The sequence below is a fragment of the Rutilus rutilus genome, assembly GCF_951802725.1.
Source record: "Rutilus rutilus genome assembly, chromosome: 6".
In the NCBI taxonomy this organism is placed as follows: Eukaryota; Metazoa; Chordata; class Actinopteri; order Cypriniformes; family Leuciscidae; genus Rutilus; species Rutilus rutilus.
In genome coordinates, this window is record NC_140214.1 from 4,138,178 (window position 1) to 4,156,832 (window position 18,655).

Sequence of the window (18,655 nt, forward strand, 5' to 3'; positions counted from 1 at the left end):
AACGACAGACAGAAGTGGCACAGGAGAGGGAGAGAGAGAATGAAGGAGGTGCTCTATTTCTGCCCAGCGCTTCTCAGGAGATAGTATACTTGTATGGGTTCTCCTGGTCACATGACCCTGTTCCAACCTTGGAATGAAGAGAGAGAGAGAGAGAGAGAGAGAGAGAGGGGGGGGGGGGGGGGGGGATAAGAAATGGAAATAAATATGGAAATGGGAAGGAAAGAAAAATAAGAGCAAGTGGAAATTACTGTGGAAAGGAAACTAAAAATATAAATCCGACTTTGTTAGGGTCAGGTTTGTTTCTGTTGTGTTTTGGTTTGATTTTTCCCTTTTTCCTGATTGCCTGTGTCTTCATTCCTTGTTAGTCGTCATGGTTTCCAATTTAATTACTCATTATTGCCACCTGTCTCTTGTTTAGTTTCCTTTGTTTCCACTGTGTATTTAAGCCCTATATTTCTGTCGCTCCTGGTCAGTTCTTGTTAACACTTAGTGTGTTTTTTATTAAATATTTTAGTATTTGCTATTATCATCGCCTGCGTGTGTTTAGTTTAATAAAAGGTTTATCATCTTGGAATTCTCCTCGCAGCTTCATCGTTGTGCTTGCTAGAAGCCAGACGTTACAACCCTTTCTATCTCCGCATTTATTTATGTAAATAGCTTTCAGAGGAATGTATTTTTCCCATGGGAAGTGTTTTTATGTAAGATCAAGGCTGGTTGGTGCTTGATGGCCTGGAAGGAACATTTACGCCGCATAATTTCTGCACAGAGACTCAAAGATGCGATTACATTTGAACACTGCTGCTTTCACACAGCGGCTCACAGTGACCCTGAAAACGCTACAAGAACCAAACCCAGACTCGACTGATCCGCTCGAGGACAGAGCGTGGATGTGGAAGTCATTGAAAGAGCAGGTGAGTGATAAAAAAAAAATGAAATAAAAAATGAAACCAGAAACATTAAAACTGAAGCTGTGTAAAATAGGTAATATAGATGAGTTTGAGTTCTATATTAATGTATCATGCATGCATATCTGCAAAAAGAAAGATTAATTGTATTACTTAGTAAGTAGCACGTTTTAGTGCCTTTTACTTGGAGGAAGAATTTCATTATTACTGATATGATTTTACCAGAATATGTTTTGACTTGGGCCAGTATATAATCTAGCAACCACCCAAGAAATCCCTAGCAACCCCCTGGCAACCACCTACATAATAAGGCCCTATAGTAACCACCCAGAACGTGTGAACGGCGGAGAGTTTTGCATAGCACCTTTTTTTTTTTTTTTTTTTAGATGTAATTTTTTTTATCCTTTTTCAGATGTTACTTTTATATTAAATTTTTAACAGCTGTGTCATTTAGCAGGTGCTTTTATCCTAAGGGATTTTACTATTCGCTACACTAAAAAGGGTATAGGCAATTTGTTTTATAAACACTTTTTGTTATACAGGTTGAAGCTCTCTTCACATCCTGATAGCAATCAATAATAGAAGTGGTATAAATGTTTAAAAAAAATGGACATATATCTTCTGTGGAAGTCTCAGGACCAAAAAACATTTTCGTCCAATCATTGCATTCTGTCTGAACGCAATGAATCGGCTTGAATCTGACTATTTTCTCAATCTGAAATAAAGAATACCTTGTACACATGCGCAGTGCCATGATGCTTGTGTTTATGTATGTTTTACATCTTACAAACTTTATTTAGGCCTCTTCTAGGAAAAAAAAATCTCTTCTGACATAAGCAGCTTTCTTTTCAGATATGTCGAGGCAAAAACAACCAAGAAAATGTCCGGTGACATTATAGTGGTGGTTCTGAACTCGTTTTGTTACATAAAAAACATATATGCGAATCGGATTGCAACGTAGGATTCATATAAGCAGTGCAGTAGACTGAAGTCAGCACGAAGAATACATGGACAAAAATAGGAGCATCAAAATTCACATTTCACGCAGGGAACAGTTTAGTTCAGTTGTTGAGAGTCACCGCCTCAGGGAAACGCTCTTATTGCCCATCATTGTTTGTTCTGGTGGCTCTGAGTCGCTTTATGGAGGATGGTGGAAGATGTTGACTGTCAGGATGACCTCCAAAAAAGCCATCCAATATGTCAGTAACTGCATTTGTATTAGCAGGATGAAGAAAACAACACAAAAATGAGAATTTCTTTGGCTCTGCCCTGAGGTATTTTGAGACTTGCACAAGGCCTGTATGTCTGACTCAGTCAAGAGGCATGAGACATCCTTCAAACCCCAGCGGATCTTCACTCGTCGAGTGATTCATGGCTCAGCATTCAGGACCTGGAGTTACAGAAATTAAATGGTGAAAATAAGACGACACGTTTAGGCTGCATTTAGCACAGCAAAGACAAGCGTTCACGATAAAACGGTTTGTTTTAGATAAATGCTCAGTATTCGTGAATTATGAGAAAATATTATATATTATATAGAAATTCTGTCCATCTCATTTTCTCTCATTGTGGATATAAAAAGTCTACAGATCCCTGTTAAAGGGTTAAGTTCACCCACGAATGAAAATTCGGTCACTATTTACTCTGTTTACCACAGCTAATGTGTGATAAATGTTTAAATGTGAATAAAGGCATAAATTCAATCTGTTCATCATATAAAGCGATCGAGTCTCTTCGGAAAATTTGGACTAAACCGCTCAATTCATATGGATTAGTTGTACAATCTCTTTATTAACTTTTTGAAGCGTAAAAGTCGTAGTTACGTAGCTGTCAATGGAGGGACAGAAATCCTCAGATTTCATCAAAAAGATCTTCATTTGTTTTCTGAAGATGAATGAATGTCTTTAAGGTTTGGAACGACATGAGGGTTAGTAATTAATGACAGAATAATTTTTTTTTTTGGATGTAAAAAATTAGCTAAAGATTTGCAACTTTAATGTAAAACACAAAAACAAAGAAAGTAAAACACTTGGAATAACATACGTAAGTGTAGACATCCTATTATAATTGGGTATGTGGTTGTGGTCAGAATGAACTATATCATGGAACTGATTTTGAACTGTTTTAATCACTGCTGTTGAGTCGCACAGAAATCAATTCAGTCACATTAAACCTTTTGGGAGTGTTCTAATAAAATAAGAATAAAAACTTCTCTGAACAGTGAATGACGACATCTTTACTGCTTTTGGTAAGTTTATATGTGTTGGTTCTGTCCTGTTGATCTGAGGATGGAGCACTAGTGTCCTCTTGTGGAGAATATTCAATACTGCAATGGCCCCTGATCCAGAGTATTGCTGGACAATGACCAATGGTGCGGGTCCAAGAAATGTCATTTCAATACATGTGTGACTTTCAGTTTCAGCCAGGTATGCAAACTGGAATATGCAAAGCTGCATTGTGCATATTTTTTGCTTCATGAGTAGAATCATACTAAAACCATTAGTATGACAAACCACACACACACACAAAATGGTTTAGCCTCAAACTATACCTTGCATAGTATTATTTTCTACTTATTTTAAACAGTTTTACCTAAATACAAATTGAATGTCAACAGTACAACTAAAAGACTTAAAATATATATAGGCCTATATTTTTTTACATAACATTTTGGGTATTATACATTTTGTATCTTATAGATAATATTAGTTTTTTTTTTATGACTTAGTAGGCTACTACCAATTTTAAAGGAATAGACAGGCTTATCTGAAAGTTGGATCCTATAGATATAATTATATGAAATGCAGAGGCTGATGTAATGCTGTGTAATTCAAGCATTTTTTCTGAACATGGTGTAGGCCTATTTTATTTTAAAATAAATATTTATGCATCCTAACGTTTAATTCAACATATGCACACATTTTGAAACACAAAAAGAAACGCTCTGAATAAAGCAAAGGCCTGTTCCTCCAAAGCTGACCGACGGAATGACAAAGAAAAGTCTTGGTGCATCTTGGGAATTGTAGTTCCTTGAGTGCTTATAAAAGTAGTAAACATTTCCCCACTCATAATATTAAAAAATAACATCCGGAGAGATTTTATTATCTCTCATGATTTGTATTCAGGTGTTTCGTTAATAACTCTTTGTTTAGCTGGATTTTATTTTCTCATTCACACAGTTGCAGTCGGACACAGGAAGAATGTGTGTCCGCCCCTTTCACACCCTCAACTACATTTCCCAGAATGCCCTTTCCGCTGTTTGCTTTACTCTCCCTGACAATGCATTCTGGGAATTGTAGTTTATACCGGCCGTGCCAGGTTGTTGCCTCGCGTCTGGACGAGCATTATACATGAGGATCTGCAGAGGGAAGTCCATCATAGACATGAAAATAGAGGCCAGGTAATCGTACTTTTCTTACGATTTATACAGAAGCATATGAGCACGTAGAAATAAGAGTATGTATGAAGACAAAACACGAAGGTAAAGCGGAGTTTACCGGTTGCGCAAAGGACAGAAACGCCAGCGTTTTATAGCTGCGTTGGTGTTTTCCATGTGAAGCAGCGAAACGACCCGATTTTGTGGCTTTGTATAGACTCTAAACACTCGTTTACTTGCATTACTGATGTCTGACATGTTTGTTATGATGTATGTGTTACATTTTGGCCGATATATGTTGAAACAGCACAGCTTGCACCATTAAGGCATGAAAAATAAACCGGCCTCTATTAGCCTATGCCGCAATATTGTGGACGTCTCATGTTCTACGTGGGTTTCACATCAACTTAACGCGATATTAAACCATAAACACCTGAATACATGCCGCAGATTCGATGTAATTATGCAACACGGGCGCTGTTGAGTCATTGTCCAATCAGAGGCCAGATTAATATGGCAATGCTATAAAATAACAAAAGATAACGTGGCGTTACATATGTAACATGCACAGGTCACACCTGATTAACAAGACTTGAAGCATTGTAACATGAACAATGTTGCAGATTTGGCTTAAGGACTGAATGGAGCTGTCAAAACCATGTGGTCGACAACCTCCATATGTTGACACTCCCATCAGTTTCTAAATGCAGAAATGAAAGTAATATCTGCAGTTGTGCCATATGTATTATTGCTCTTAGCCCTAAATTATATCTTATGATATTACAATAAAGCCAGAAAAAAAAACCTATTAAAATTAACAGCTATCACCACACTTCCCCATTTGATTAATCACAGTCCAGTTGCTTTGTATCACATGATTTCTGAAAAGTTATGTTTAAATATGCAAATGAGGTATTATCTGATTATTAACATACATCTCCAGAACAGAAATCTAAACCTTGAAACATTCAAAAATTATTTTCATTTTTTTTTTCATTTTGTTGACATAGTTTTACAGAAGCGATTATTGAATATCACTCCAATAAAAATGTACTCCATGTCTTTAGAAATAAAATAAATCAGGCAAATGTTTTACAAATAAAACTCTGTGTAAAATAAAAACAAATTCTGAATTTAGTTAGGAATAAAATAAGACTAAATGTTTGGTGTATGCAAGTGCTGCAAAAGTGGAGATTTCTGAAAATAATTTTGAGAAACGGCCTTTAAAGATATCTATTGTAATTGAAATCTTTAGACGCAAATAAGTGTAAAAAAGAATAATAAAACAAGCACTTCAGTGTGCATTTTGGATGTTTTCTTTCCAGTAGTCTGAAAGCAAAATAGCCCAAAACTGACTACAACTTTTACTTGTAGTGTCTTGCCAGAAGACAAGCAAACCTATTGGTTTACTTATAAGTCTTGTCATTTTTCTCTTCTAGACGTGCTTGAGGTTTTGGAAACATGTCCAAGAAAAGGGGCAGGTGAGTAAATCTAATATAAACACACTTTAACATTGAACAATGATGGTATCAGACCGATGATACCATGATACTTTGGTATATGATGATATTGAAGGGATACCAAAATTAATGCAACTTGTAAATACCATAGTACATTAATTTTACCATTATAAATATGGAAGTGCAATGGTTTACCATCACTGCCATAGTGATGTGCAATATGTGGGTGAATCGTTCTCTTGAGTTGATTTCTTTTCAGTGAATTGGTTGAATCAGTTCTGATTCATTAGCAGATCAGTCTAAATCACATATATTTGATTGTGTTGAGTTATATATTATAATATTTGGTTATTTTGACATTATCACTAATAACCAGTTGGCTGGTTCACAGATTAAGTGTCAGTTATAGTCTCATATCACTTCCACAAACTACTTATAGCCTTATCAGTGGATAAGGCACATTGACTTTCAGCCATTGACTAATAAGCGTTCAAGTATACATCTCATTTGCTGTAATTAAACTGTGTTATATAAAACGTTGCTCTCCAGAAATTTGTTTCAGAATCTGCCCACATCGGTCGATCTTGACTAATAATGATTGTGCACATCATCGCTCATATCAGATTATCAACAGGACTAGGCTGGAAAGAATATTTCGGTGTCAGGCCGGATTAAGCTGTGATATTTCCAGGAATGTGTTTTCAATGCTAGAATTGTTGAGTGACAGACATTCCCCAGTAGAAGTGAATTATTAAACTGAGCTCTGACTGAACTCATGCACTCGGCTGAACTATAGTCGGTTGTTAGTGGTTGGTAGTTTTACTGACCATTGGGTCGGCCCAGTTTTTTTGCGTCGTTGGCTTTAGTCGGACCCCTTTTTTAGGCCGATTGAGCATGTTAAATAGGCATCCGTTGGCATTGGCTTCATCGTTGAGAGAGAGCGATGACTCTAATTGGCTGTTCAGCTTAAGGCAAGCTCACACTACATGACTTTTAACTGGATGTTGCTATCACGGATAGATTTCCAAAGTCTGCGACGAAAAACGTCCAAAACGGCGCACGTTGAGGTCACTGATGCTCGTTGAGTATTGGTGCGTTCAAGTCCTCCTGGGAAGTTCGTACTTACGAGGTGGGAAGTCGTGTTTATGACGGCATCCGGCACTTTCTCTTAATTAATTACACAAAAATAGAGCAAGTTTCTTAAACTCTAGTTCTAGAAAATGAAGAACAAAGAAAGAACAAAGTGCTTCAAGTGTGCTTTTCTTTTTATGTTTTTAATTAATTTATGAAGCCACGTGCAAACTTTATCGTTACATATTACATTGTATAATAATGCCATCATATTCTGTGCAGGCAATTAGCTTACTTTGCTGTAAATAGAAAAGTCAAGCAATATCACTGCTAAATACCTTTAAGTATTGTGGTATTCCGCCATGTTTCTCAGTGACGCGCACACAACTCGTAAAGATCGGGGCTTAAAGGGTAACTCTCGCCAAAATTGAACCTAGGCTCTCTTTGTTAATCTACCCGAATCAAACTTTCGTGTAAAAGCATAATTAGAATGGAAACGCCACTTTTAAGTTTGACCGTATTTTCGTTTTCGACAAGACGACGACAGATGACAAGAAGCCTTGTTGTGTGTAGTGTGAGCGCCACAGTGATTCATGTAGTCTTTACAGTCCTGTAGTGTGAGCTTAACCTTAGCGAACGAGTCAGTGAAAGCGATGAAAAGCCTAGAAGTCAAGACGGCACAGACATCAATCTTACTTGAGCATACCAATGCACGAAAATGTTCATAATAACATGAGCCGACTGGAAGGAAAGTGATCAGCGTGATTGATATTCAACAGCGCTGCTTTGTTTACGGTTTGTATATCTGCAGTCCCAGTTTTTGTTTCTCTTTTTGAACGATGTATATATATATGCTGATATTTACTTACACACAGCCGCAGAACACACATGTTAGTTGGCAGTCGCCTTTAGTCCTTTCTGTGTGTTCAGTCACAGTCAACTTTTTACTCCCAATTTCTATTAGGCGCCTGTAGAGTCCGTGTGAACCCATTTTATTTTGGTAATCTGATGTGTTTCTGAGTGAAATAGGATATTAAAGAAAAATACAGGGCAGGAGTTGTTTTGGAATTGGTTGGATTGTGAAAAGTGGCTGTTGCAGGTCAGAATAGATCAAGGTGGTTGAAAAATTGGAGGGCTTAGCAAGTTATTACATATTGATGAAAGATTATGAAATTTTTTCTTTTTTTGTACACTACTGTTTGGATTCGGTACGATTTTTTAAATGTTTTTGAAAGAAGTCTCTTCTGCTCACCAAGGCTGCGTTATAACATTTTATTACAATACAATCGTTTTTAAATCAATATTTTGTGTCAAATTATTTATTTATTTTGTAGGTAATAAGCCTCCGCTTCGCGTCGGGGTCCCGTTCAGCCTGTCGGGGGTTGTTATTCGCTATAACAACCACCTCGCTATACATTATCCCTTACATAAGTGTCTTTACTGGCATTTTTGATCAATTTAATGCATCCTTGATGAATAATAATTTCTTTCAAAATATACAATTAGTGTAGTGTACTTTAAATCATGCAAAAATTGTATTTCATTCTTTATCAAATTTTGGAAACACTTAACAATAAGGTTTCATTAGTTAATGCAGTAACTAACATGAACTAACAACGAGTAATACATTTGTTACAGTATTTATTAATCTTTGACTAAAAGTCGTTCATTCTTTGTTCACGTTATTTCACAGTGCATGAACTAATGTTAACAAATGCAACATATGATTTTAATAATGTATCAGTAAACGTTGAATTTCACATTCATTTAGATTAATAAATGCTGTTCATTCATAGTTCACGTTTACTAATGAAACCTTATTGTAGTTTTACCAACAGTTTTAAATCATGCATCATTTTTAGACTGCTGATACTCATATTAATACCACTTTAGATTAACGTACAGTATGTGTATCTGTCACGTGAGCCATACGCATTTGATATCATCTAAGAGAGAATGCTGTGCAATATAAAATCTGTTTTTCTCCTCTCGTCAGGAAGCGCAGCAGTGGCGAGCTGAGCGACAGTCTCACTCCAGATCCCAACAACCTGCTGGGCCGACGCATCCAACACAGCTGGAGGGAGAAGGGCGCGCTGACCAAGTGGAAGGGCACCGTGCTGGACCGCCTCAGCGTCAACTCCTCCCTGTTCATGGTCAAGTACGACGGCTTCGACTGCGTCTATGGCATCGAGCTCTTTAAAGATGAGAGAGTCTCCAACCTGCAAGTTCTCACTGAGAAAGTGGGTGAGTAGGTGGATCTGTTGTGCTGCAAACAGGAAACAGGAAGTAGCACATGTGCAAGGATGAGCAGTATTTATAGTGCATGAACGGCAACTAAAACAACTCTGTGAGTGTATGCATGACCAAAATGTCACGGTATGAGAAACTGGATATCCAGATAAGGATATTTATCATGATATACACACACAAAAAAAAATGTCTGTGAAAATAATTTCAACAGATGACTTGAATAGCTCTGTTTGGAAATAATTAATCATTCTATAATTTTGTAGGGGAGTGAATCTGCATAGAAAATAATAAACAAATTAAAACATCGATTCATAGACACAGTATAACAAAGATACAAATGAAATAAACAGTGCTTTATGTTTACAGTATTCAGGTACAGAAATGGAATAATCAAATGTAAAATAACACTGCATATTCTTTACTATATAAAGCTACAAAAGTGATTTTCTCTTTGTATTTAGTTGTTTGATTAGCATTATTGACTTTAAGACCGAATGCATGTATCTAATGTAATAATACGCATCCGTTTTCTTTCTCAGTTGTTAATGCCATCATTATCTTCATTCAGGCCGATTCGAGAACACTCACAAAAACAAGAGGCGGGATTTATCGCGCGAACCAATCATAACGATCATATCCAATCATAGCGCGATGGAGGCATTGCCTCCTCTCATGTGACTTTCCCCCCATTCATTCTCAATTACCCCCCACCAAACCCAGCGCTCGGTTTAGGTGGTCTGTTAAGTTTTTAATGTTGTTTATGTCTATGTGGAGTTTTTAATTTGCTTTAAGACAAACCTGAGAAGTGAGTTTTGACATCAACTGTGTTAAAATCACAACCAAAATCTTGGTTATAATCACAACTAAGATTTTAAATGCAAATTATTTGGAGTATATTCTTTCATAAGTATGAATATAACAATAATTCTGCCATATATCCTTATATATTATATTATTATAATATATTCGTCGTATGACACATGACTGAAGTGCAAAATATATAGAAAATATTAAAAAAATGTTTATGAAACATAATGTTTCAACAGTATAGCCTGTGTATATTATCCAACATACTTTTAGGTTGGACAATAAAACTATAAATGCTTATAAATTGCATTATGCTTACAAGAGAGATGAAAGTCTGCATATGCACAAAAATAAATTAAAATAAGCCCTTTTTTTTACGATTTACGCATTTCAATTAATAGTAAATTCTATCAAATTGAATTGAGCAATCCTTACATATTATTACATAAGCCATAAGTGACTGTTTATTATGAGGATACTAGCCGAGATGGGCATTTTGTGTGTCCTTTCATGCACAAAAAAATGAGAAAGAGAACTGAATTCGGTGTTCCCAGTTCTCTTTCGCGTCTTCTTTCACTCAGATAGTGTTTAAACTGACAGGACCTACAACACCAGCAAACTTTGCTCTATGATGGTTAAACTGCAATTAATCCGAGAATCACGTGCGTTTCGAACCGCGGTGCCTGGTCCATACGGTTCAACTACGATTCCTATACTTGACTTCGCACATCCTGCAATGTGACTATCTTTATTGCAATATCGATGATAAAAGGATATATCGTGCAGCCCCTGTAGGGTTTTTTTTTTCCTGTATGCAATGATGTGCACATCTGTTCCCCAGTAATCATTATAAAGTTAAAATAGACAGAAGGGAAAATAAATGAACTGACTACTAAAGCACACAATGAAAAAGACTGAATTGGAAGACATTTGTTTTTGATGATGTTTGTGGTTGGAATAATGATGGAGAATGATTATCGTATCAGGGTTATTTTACTTTACTGAAACTAAAACGGTTTTCACTGATTCATTCAGTTTTTATTAATAAAAAGTATAATCGCATCATGGTGATACTCAAATGGCACTGTTTTGTATGCATAGATTTACGCCGTCACAATTGAGAATATATGAAAACAGCACCATATGTTGCAAAGTAAATGAGGGTTCATCTAGAAAAGGATGAATATGAAATATTGTGACAAGAATTTTGGTGCCTGTTTGTTTTGCACAGCTTTAGTTTATAAAAAACGATTATATCTTAGTCTAATTAACTATTTTGCATAGTGAAAGAATAGTTGTTAGATTTTTTTTTTTGAAGAAATTTAATACTTTCAGTAGTAAAGACATTTATATGTTATAAAAGATTCCTATTTCACTTAATAAATAAATGCTGTTTTTTTGCTGCTGAAAATTTAGCTTTGCCATCACAGGAATACATTTCACTTTATTTCCCTCCTTTTTATACCATGTAACACATTTTCTAGAGAAATCAATAAAAATATTTTATCGACCCCAGACATTTGAACTGTGTAGGTACAGTAACTTTGATCATATTGCTGTTTATACATTTACATTTATGCATTTGGCAGATGCTTTTATCCAAAGCGACTTGCATTGCATTTCAAGGTACACATTTACATTCTTATCACTTCTTTCTTTCCTTGGGAATCGAACCCATGACCTTGGCGTCGCAAGCGCCAACGCTCTACTGTTTGAGCTACAGGAAGGCTTTATAGTTGCATTAATTCAACCAATTACATGCGTTGCGTATTTCAGTGTGATTGAACATGGTTCATTCAATCCCAGTCAGATTTCAGAGCTTTTAAGCCACAAGAGCTGTTAACAAGTGTAAAATCACTGTAACACACAACCTCTTTTTGTCATTTTGCTGTGTTTCCTAACCCTTCGTAGTGAACAACAAGATCAAGGTTCCTCATGACGCAGAGGAGCTGGTGGGAAAAGCCGTGGAGCATCTGTTTGAGAAGGAGGACGGTGAGAAGAACGAGTGGAGGGGGATGGTCCTGTCCCGAGCGCCCATCATGACCAACTGGTACTACATCACATACGAGAAAGACCCTGTGCTCTACATGTACCAGCTCTGGGACGACTACAAAGACGGAGACCTCCGGATTTTACCTGAAGCGGGTAAATAAGCTGATGTTTTTAATAAAACCTTACTGTATTTCCATCTGATATTACTCACCTTTTTGCTTGATGAATTTCAAACTTTATATTATGATACTAGAAAGTGTTACATTCAAATTTATGCAATTAGCACTAGCAGACACGTTTAAATTGCTGCTCTGCCTTACAGAGCAATGCTTCAAAACCAAGATTGTTTTTTTTTGGTTCTGTGACTCTATGAAGCATCTCTTAGGTCCTGTTTACATCTGGTATTAAGATGCATATTGGTCGATTGGATCACAAGTAGACGAGGGAGACACATTCCTGTTTACACCTGGTGTTTTAATCCGTCTCTTTTGTCCACTTTCAACTAGGGCTGCACGATATGAGGTGATGTGCGATTAGGCCTGTCGCGATAGTCGATAAGTCAATTAATCGCACGATAAAAAAAAATTAGCTCGATAATTTTTCCGGCCGCGATAATTCCATTTGCATGCTTGTTTGTTTTCCTCGTCTCTCTCTCTCAGTCTCTACCAAAGAGACTGGATGACCACTCTCGGTTCTTTAGCGTATAGGAGGAGTGAACTCTCTTGTCAGTCACATGGTCTTTGTATGGGAAAGCGCCGGCGGGACTGTTTGCGGCGACTGCCGGGAGAGAGAGAAGACGCTAGTTGTGAGTTGCGACAGCGAGCCCGATCACATGAAAATGCGTATCTATACCACGAATGTTATTTCTCGTGCCATTTATACGCCAAAAATAGTTTTTGCGTGCATATGATACGCTCTTTATGGCGTGTAATACGCACGCACTCCTCACCCCTAATCCTAACCAAGTATTTTCAGTGCGTAGCATATACACACAATAAAGCGCGTCTCCGTCTTCCCGACAGTACACAATCACTTGACAAAGTAACAGGAGGACAAAGTAACAGGAGTAACAGTGCAAAATTGTGCGATATGGCTTGTTGAGGCTTTTTTTGTTTTGTTAACAAAGGTCCTAACTGTCAGTTTTGCCTGTTATGGAATGTATCACTATTTATGCCTAATGTCTAAAGCCTAATGTTTAATATTTTTTGAAGTGCAATTTTGTTTACATCCATTTTATTTATTAACAGACATTTATTTTGTTAACAGACACTAAGAGTCCATTGCTTTTATTGTTTTTGGTTGTTTTGTTCATTTTTTTGGATATTTAAAATGTTTTCCGTTTTCAATGTTTAATATTCTTTAGAAATAAAAGTTTATAGATCTTTGAAAAGGTGTACCTGCATTATTATGCCATTATAATTATATTAAATGAAAATGGTCTCAGAACGACAATATTATCGTTTATCGCGATAATTTCTTGGACAATTTATCGTCCAGCAAAATTTGTTATCGTGACAGGCCTATGTGCGATGTGCGATAACATTGTTTAATATTGCGATGACGATATGACTTGCGATAAATATTCAAATTTGAATGTTAGCTATACTGTTCCCATGTCTTAGTACTTTAATAGGTTCTTTGCGTGATGATAGGTCAAACGTTTATTACCTGCCTGATTTAGATTACACGATTTTGGCACGATCCATTTGACGTAGGGTGTCGTGGGGATTCGTAAACGACAACGGGCGTCGGGACGCAAGATTCGATCGTTTCATCTCGTATAGTGTGTCATAGTGGGCGACAACCTACGTCGCGTCTGTGATGCTTCACGACAGAAAGACTAGCATGTTTAATTTTTTAACGGCCCTCCAGGACGGGTTGAGTAAGTGAGTGAGAGTGCGAGCAACAGTGAGTGTGTGTGTGTGAGCGTGACTGAGTGAGCGAGGGAGAGTGTGTGTGTGTGTGTGTGAGCGAGTGAGCGAGCGAGGGAGAGTGTGTGTGTGTGTGTGTGTGCGTGCGTGCGACGGCACGTGATGACTGGTCGGAAAGCAAAGTGTAGTCTGACATGTTTCTTGTCCACACACAACAAGATTTTAGTAGTCAAAATCGTGTAATCTGACACCGTGACTATCTTAACAGACACAAAAATCTTGTAATCTGAACAAGGCATTTATTCATGGTGTCAGGCTGTCTGTTGCAATGTGTTCATCGCGCGAGTTCATATCGCGATGACGATGAAAATTCGATGTATCGTTCAGCCCTACTTTCAACCACTTCTGTCCCTGATTTCTTCGAGGAGAGGGTCTATGGACGGGGAAGGTTTTTATTTTTTATTTTTTTTAATCTTTTGATCTAATGGATGAAATAAGCTCATGCAATTATATATGAACACGATCGAAGATGATGGAAAAACACACGGAGAGCATCAGCTTTAGTTTCTGCTCTGACAGCCGTAAGACCAGCCCGAGTGTGTGTTAGTAATCAGGAATGATGAGAGAACATTGTGCTTGGTATGTTTTTCGTCTTCAAACCAAACTTGGGTCTCCAGCTGACAGATTAAATCTCGTCTGGCTAGAGCGCTTCACATAATGTTATGCATTAGTTCAGTAGAAGGAGAGTAGACGGTCTTTTGTGTCTGTTCAAACACATTCGACCACATGAGAGTTTACACTACAAAAGCAATCTGATCAAATGCATTTTCCACTACCTCTGGAAGTGGTCGAAAGTGGACAATCTCAAAACGTTTTAGACCTCGTTTATAACTGTATTTAGTGTCGTCCGCTTGTGATCCGATCGACCAAAACACACACCAGGTGTACACAGGGCCTGAGAGATCTTTTATCTTTATCTATCTGGCTCGATTTCTCTACGGTCTGTCAGTTTCTACATTATCAGCCACCTCATTATCTCTACCTTGATGATGAATGCTGTTCTTTTTGAGCTTTCTATTCACCATAGAATCCTGAAACAAATGATAGGAAATGTTTCTTGAGCGGCAAATCAGCATATTAGGATGATTTCTGAAGGATCATGTGACACTGAAGACTGGAGTAATTCAGCTTTGAATCACAGGAATAAATTACATTTGAACATATTCAAATATGAACAATTATTATAATATTACTGTAGTTCTCACTGTGTTTTTGATCAAATAAAGGCAGTTATGGTGAGCATAAGAGACTTCTTTTACAAACATTTGAAGTTCTGTATATAATTATCTAAAATACAAATATTTAAATTAATAACATGCATATTTATTGGGTAACACTTTACTTTACAGTGTCCTTGTTACATATTATGTACTTACCATAGTAATAACAGTAAATTATGCATAACTACATGCAACTAACCCTCAAACAATCCCTAATCCTACCCTAACCCTATAGTGAGTACATGTAGTTAATTAATATTACTCAGTACTTAAATATATAATTACACTGTAACAATGTCACCTTAAAAACCAATTTTTGTATACCATTTATTCTATTCTATTAATAAAATAGGTAGGTTGAATTCAATCATTAATTCCGACTCATTGTGCAATGAAGTGAAGTTTCAGTTTACGGTCTCCATTTCTTTGTTTCCGCAGAGAATAAACACTTGCTGCCCGCAGACAGGAAGCCCGGCGAGGAAACCGAGAGCCTTGTGGGTAAGCAGGTGGAGTATGTGACGGATAAAGGAGTAAAGAGAACAGGCCTCGTCATCTATCAAGTTCCCGCCAAGCCGTCTGTCTACTACATCAAATACGATGACGATTTCCACATCCACGTGTACGACCTGGTCAAGACCACCTAAAAGAAACAGACAAAACAAAGAAACCCGAAACAAACCCACCGCTTCACCTCTTCGTAGCTTAAGTATCATCGCCTCTCGTTGTACAGTCTGCCATGCGAGGAGGGACTGAATGAAGCGTACGTGTACAGGGTTTGTTATTTTGAGTTGATGCCATTGTCCACAATTTGTCATATCAAAACAAGTGTATTTATACGTGCGAGTTGGGCATCATTTGGTGTTTATAATCCCATGGAATATCTTCGATTCAGCCGTAAACCCTGGAAAAAGGTCAGTCTCGTTTTTCGAGACTTGTGTATGAATGTTCGGTCTCGCGAGACTGCGAAGGAGGTTCTTGGTTTTGAATTGTAAATAGTTCTGGTAAAAAAAAAAAAAGACTGTAACATCAGAGAGACATTTGATTACAAATGAAACTGTCGAACTGATCTATTTATAGAACTAATATGCTTCATAACAAACGTTTGCTCCCAGAAATGCAGTTGAAACCTTTGAGTTGGCATTGTGTCGCTCTTTTAGTTGCGATTTCCCCCCAAAATCAGATCAGATATGCAACGAGACGGACGTGTTTCTGCTTTCGGCCACCTTTAAAAGATGGTTTTTGGATTTTTAAAAGCGAAACTCCAGTCAGTAAAGGCATTAAACTAGGACTATATCTGGTTTTGAACAGATGTAGCATAGAGGAAGCACTGTTTTGGAAATGGTTTTCTTGAGCGATTTAACCTCAGACGAGTATTAAATGACTAAAGTGACATCGTCAGGTCCTGTATTGCGGCGTCACACTGTAAAACGCTCTACGGATAGGGTTGCCCGATTTGTCCCGTGTGAAATCATCTGTGTTACACCTTCGTTTTTTTTGTTGACTGCATAGCACTTGTTTCTAACACCAAGCCACGAACTACAGCTGCGATTTTGAATGTCAGGCATAGCAAAAATGAAACCAGTCTCCTTTTTTGATTGTAGGAAGATGACCAATGCAGTTAGATATGACAATGCACAGCAGTTTGAATTATGTTTCTAATTGATTAACAATCAGTTATTGCAAAAACAAGATCGGTCTGATTTGACGTTGGGTTTAGTAAAACACGAGTCCAATCCAGCGGGCTGGATAGAGCTGTTAGACCTCTACAAACATCTAAACATCTTCTCCATTGCCTCCACTGTGAAATAAAGGCAGGTCTTAAATGATGAGAAGCTCAATTTCACCTTGCGTCAGTTTTGTTCTTTTACTTGACTTGGGGATACGTTTCCCCTTGTGCACGACGAGCTTTATCATCACAGCACTTTTAAAGTGATAAAACAGCAAAACTTTAAATGTCTTTTGTGGCTATTTTTTTGGCATTGCGTCACGGTTTGTTGTAAACACTGCACATGAGCAAGTTCATGTAGCTGATTTGGCCTTTTTTTTTTTTTGCTTGTAGTTTTTGCACTTTATTCTTACACTGTTAAGCATTCTCCAATGTGTCTCGCAGGAAGTCAAAGATTTTACAAAATGAGTCAATTATACATGGAGTGTCTTACTGATTGGCATCACCAAAATGAAATATACAGGGGAAAATTGCTTGAAAGCGTCGAAACAAAATTTTGCATTAAAATGGCCATAGTTTGCCAAGAATCTACTTCATTTTTATGCAAATTCTATCATTTTTTTATGGTTTAAATCTAACACTATTAATTTTTTTAATTGCATTTTTTTTGCAAATGAATTTAATTCGATCACACCCAATTTAACCACTTCTCTCAAAAGACCTGTACATAAATTAATTTGGTTATGTAAATGTAATGTAAACATGAGGATTTGATATGTAAATGTTGGATGTTCAGCGCTGCTCTCTGATTGGGTGTGTTTGCTGATCTTAACTCATTTTCCTGCTGTGGTTTGCATGTGGTTATCATCATCTCTCGGACGGACCGAAGGTTTATGAATTGTTTTCAGTACATTAGCGCTTCGCTCAGATTCATCAGTTGTTTATTGTGTAGTTTTCTTCTTGTTAGATATTCAGTATGTCATTATCAAAAAAACACACAGCATGTTTAATTTATTTTTTTTGGAGAAGATAAATTGTTCGTTTGTCCTGACGCCAGTAAATCTTTTGGGCAGCCCTCTTTGGGATTAGGGGAAAGTATTGTTCAGTGAAATGCACATTTCTCTAAATGACTTGTTGAACTTTCAGCTGTGGATATGGATTGAGTTTCCGGTCTGTTTGCCATGATGACATCAGGTGGAATATTTTCTGTATATTCTCCGTTGTGCTTTAAAAACACTTGTACTATATTTCTGCTTTCCCCGTGTAGACAAATCTTGGATGATTTCAAGCCGTTGGAAAAGTTCAAGGTTTCACGACGAGCCTCAACCGGCTTCTGCGGTTTTTCTTTCTCCTAACTGTGAACGAGTAATTCTCTTTCTGGCTTCTTTGTAAATGTGTTTTATTGTGTGGTCCGCGAGCTTCTGCCGGTTCCTCTGGTTCTTCTATTTAATCTGTTTAATCTTTTGCTGCTTTTTTTTTTTTTTTTTTTTACCAAAGTTACGTTTCAGTAGGTGACATATTCATCCTGTCTGTTTGTTTGATGTTATCGTAAATAATAAAAGAGATATTTTTTGCACTGAAAATTGTTGGTGGTGTTTTGCTGTTTATTGACTTTTTACTTGTAACTCACTATGTTTAACTCTTTCCCCACCCATTTTTTTTTCCATAGAGAAATTGATTTTGAATGATAATTTATAAACCTCTAAAGACAGAAATACTGTAATCTACGAGGTTGTTAATGGATGGTATTTGCTTCTGTTGAAGCCCACATTATTTCAGCTTGTTTTTAAAAGAATTGTTTAACAGTGGAATTCCTGGTGAAAAACTACATTACCCATGATGCTGTACAGAAAATTCCACAATAAAAAAGCCAAAATAACTCTTTAACTCCGCCCACTCCCATGAAGCACTGCAAATGATGTAATCGAGTCAATCTCTCTAGTCTACACTGTCAAAAATCAAAATACTAAAACATTT

General features: G+C 37.0%; 1 protein-coding gene across 1 annotated transcript; it reads left to right on the forward strand.

Moving 5' to 3' along the window:
• The first annotated feature begins 880 nt into the window (after nucleotides 1-880).
• Nucleotides 881-18,257, forward strand: LOC311292477 (spindlin-W). The gene is made up of 6 exons (XM_084412184.1): nucleotides 881-911; nucleotides 4,085-4,305; nucleotides 5,721-5,762; nucleotides 8,809-9,056; nucleotides 11,781-12,014; nucleotides 15,451-18,257. The coding sequence occupies exons 3-6, from the start codon at nucleotides 5,743-5,745 to the stop codon at nucleotides 15,654-15,656; spliced, it is 708 nt and encodes a 235-aa protein (XP_084268310.1). The 5' UTR covers nucleotides 881-911; nucleotides 4,085-4,305; nucleotides 5,721-5,742; the 3' UTR covers nucleotides 15,657-18,257.
• The last annotated feature ends 398 nt before the right edge of the window (nucleotides 18,258-18,655 follow it).